The sequence below is a fragment of the Adiantum capillus-veneris genome, chromosome 10, assembly GCF_014529385.1.
Source record: "Adiantum capillus-veneris isolate H3 chromosome 10, ASM1452938v2, whole genome shotgun sequence".
Lineage (NCBI taxonomy): Eukaryota > Viridiplantae > Streptophyta > Polypodiopsida > Polypodiales > Pteridaceae > Adiantum > Adiantum capillus-veneris.
Genome location: NC_140940.1, coordinates 82,404,952 through 82,407,971, shown reverse-complemented (window position 1 = coordinate 82,407,971; position 3,020 = coordinate 82,404,952). Strand labels below are relative to the sequence as shown.

The 3,020-nt window shown below is 43.2% G+C and overlaps 1 protein-coding gene across 1 annotated transcript; it reads right to left on the bottom strand.

The window, feature by feature from the left end:
* Positions 1 to 955: 955 nt before the first annotated feature.
* Positions 956 to 2,449, bottom strand: LOC147449152 (uncharacterized). The gene is made up of 5 exons (XM_086521717.1): positions 2,309 to 2,449; positions 2,126 to 2,218; positions 1,535 to 1,619; positions 1,334 to 1,464; positions 956 to 1,232 (listed from the first exon to the last, which is right to left on the bottom strand). The coding sequence occupies exons 1-5, from the start codon at positions 2,309 to 2,311 to the stop codon at positions 1,179 to 1,181; spliced, it is 366 nt and encodes a 121-aa protein (XP_086377843.1). The 5' UTR covers positions 2,312 to 2,449; the 3' UTR covers positions 956 to 1,178.
* Positions 2,450 to 3,020: the final 571 nt, after the last annotated feature.

Sequence of the window (3,020 nt, the reverse complement as noted above, 5' to 3'; positions counted from 1 at the left end):
TTCTACGCTCTGGTGATGTGCAATAAGATCAACTGAGCATAAAAATCCTTTAAATACTCAATCATCAGCCAAATGCCTTGATACGTTTACATAGCACAAATCAAAGATCCATACACTTCACAACAGCTTTGCAATTTCAATTTCAGGGATACCCTCCGTTTACATAGCACAAATCAAAGATCCATACACTTCACAACAGCTTAGCAATTTCAATTTCAGGGATACCCTCCATTCAATACCCCGACAAATTTATCAGCAAGGCGGCACGTACAAGACTGTCACTTAATACCTAAGGTCCTTAGGTCCGGTTCAGACTGCCGGCCGAAGTCACCCACGAAGGGATATCCATCTGTTGTGGCTTCCAGGGATTGGTGAGCACAACTCTCCCTTTTCAGGACCCACCACGGAATCAGGTGGCACTGTACCCTCTTACACCAAGGCTCCATAAGCGAGAGCGCCATCACTGCACTCCACATTGATCACTGCACTCCACATTGACACAGCCCAGCAGACGTTCTATCTCTGCTTCAGCTTTAGCCTTCAACAGCCAGCAAATTCTGTTGATGTGTGAATTTGAAGGTGGTTGTCTATTTGCAGTCCAGAAGCGCCTTCTCGGCAGTCTGAACCAGTTCTAAGCGCACCAATATACCACAAGCTCAAGATTTTCGCTCCTCCAAAAGTGAAGGTTAATTTTGCCCTCTTTAAAGGAGCAAGCAAATTTATGCAACTCTAAATGCTCAGAAGAACAAGTCACAGAAGATAGCATTAATTTCCACATTAGACCACTGCATGAGCAAGTTTAAACCATGATCAATCAAAAACCTAAATGACACATATACAGTAAGTAGGAATATGTATACACCATTATGAGGTCAGAAAAATCTAAATGACAAATACAATAACAGAAAATAACTATACCCGTCTACATGCAATAGAGCACACGTCACAGCCAGCGTCCAGGAACCGTGCAAATGTGTGAAAAAACATTAGAAAGACATTTCCAAAACATCAAATACAAGCCCGTCCTAAAGACTCAAAAGTCCCTTAACGTCCATCCAATTGATGGCTTCAACAGCAGTGGCAATGCTCGTAGCATGCTCTTCTAAGAGTTCTATGATAGAAGTCAAAATTCATGAGCCTTCTTCCTCTCCTGGCTTATGCACTAATTAAACGCCGCTTCACTTCCTAACAGCAGGAACATTGGTACGCTGATTCTGATTCTGCATATCCTCCTGCAGAACACAAATGTATACCAATTACCAAGGATAACAGCATGCCTTAGAGAGAACTGAATGTCACAAAACCGAATGAAGAGATATGAACGGGATTTTACCTTGCGTCTAAACCTTTGAGGTGGCTCCCGAACTCTTCTTGCTGTGCGGGATCTCACACGGACAACGTGAGAGTGAATGGCGCATGAAACGCAGTACTGCATTTTGGCATAAAGCTTGGGAAGTGCGTACCCTAAAATTATTCAATTAAAAAGTGAATTCCATGTCTCAGCCCCATTCAAGCAAAGTTCTCAAAGGCTTACCATCATAAACGCAAGCATCCTGCACATCTCGCACAGCAGCTTGTTCAACAATGTTCCTTACAAGAAACCGCTTAACAGCCTTGTCCTGAGATTTAGAGATTGTAAAACTTTCAGCATCTAGCTGCAGTTAGTAGTCTACTAATGCAAGCGCCAGCGTCTCAAAAGACCATTTTCTAAAATATAATAATCACTTCCAGCAATACCTTTGCCTAGTTTGATGTCAATGATGAAACTCAAGCAACAAATCAGGCAGTATACAATGCAAAGGCATGTCCTGATTAGGAAAAAGAAACTGCGCTTCAAAAACGACTGTCTGAAATGTTCGAATTGCAGCCTCTGGATGTACTCTAGCATTGCCTACTCCGATGTGCACTGTTTTCTCGGCCCCACACACACGTCCTCTAGCACGCAGAAACATAGCCCAGGCAGCCTAATGTATACAGACGCAATCCACATGTGCATACCAGAAGAAGAAAACTACTGATCTGACCGAAGGATACATGCCATCCTTCCAACTGGATGCCCACCAGCATTTACGAGCTAGCAGAGAAGAAAACGCAGACAAAAAAGGGGGAGGACAAACTAGCCTACCTTGGGCACACAACGCCCACAGTTGGAGCACCTGATGGGGTTGGTGTGGCCTCTTCCGTGCTTGTTACGTCCACCGTTGCGGCGCTTGACCGTCTGCACACAGACGAAAAACAGACAGAAATGAACCAGGGAACTAAACTGAGGAAAGGCAAGCTAGCCACAGCAGTCTGTCGAAGAACGCACCATGACTGCTTATGCCGCAACTGCTTCTGCTTCGTCTTCGTCGTCGAGATCGCGCAGTGCAAAGTTGAGAAGAGGCTGTAATAGTCTAGACACTTTTCATATACCGCCAACGTTGTTGGCCGACCCAAAAAAACCCTAGGCTCTCTTCAATGCTAAAACAGTGGCTATGAAATGGAAGGGCAAAGAAAGGATATTGCTCCCACAATTCTCGTCCTTCACGGGGCAATTTTTAAACATCAATAATACAATCAATAATGGAATTAAATACCTCACTGATGAGCCAACTACAAATTATTTCCTTAAGCGGATATGTTAATCGGAAGAATTGAACTGTATGGGCAAAGGACACGTTACGGGAGTAGGACAATTAGTGTTTCTCTTTGACATACTTCTATATATGTTGAATTTTTTCTTTCCTTAAGCATGTTTCATTTTCGTTTTGTTTCCTTCGTCTATGTATTGCACACATTTTGGTTTTGATTGAGTCATTAGTAGTAAGACCTAGATTGTTCAAGAGTACCATGGAGAGTGAGATGGGATCACTCATAAGGCACAACCACCTGACAAGCATCTCCCATGCAAGGTTTTCCACATGGTCTGCACTCAAACCTAAGAGAGTGGAGCAATCCAGCAATTATTCATGTTTGCTCGAGGTTTTCTAAGCTATACAATGTGGAAATTAACTTAATTGCACCACTCAAACCATTGGTCT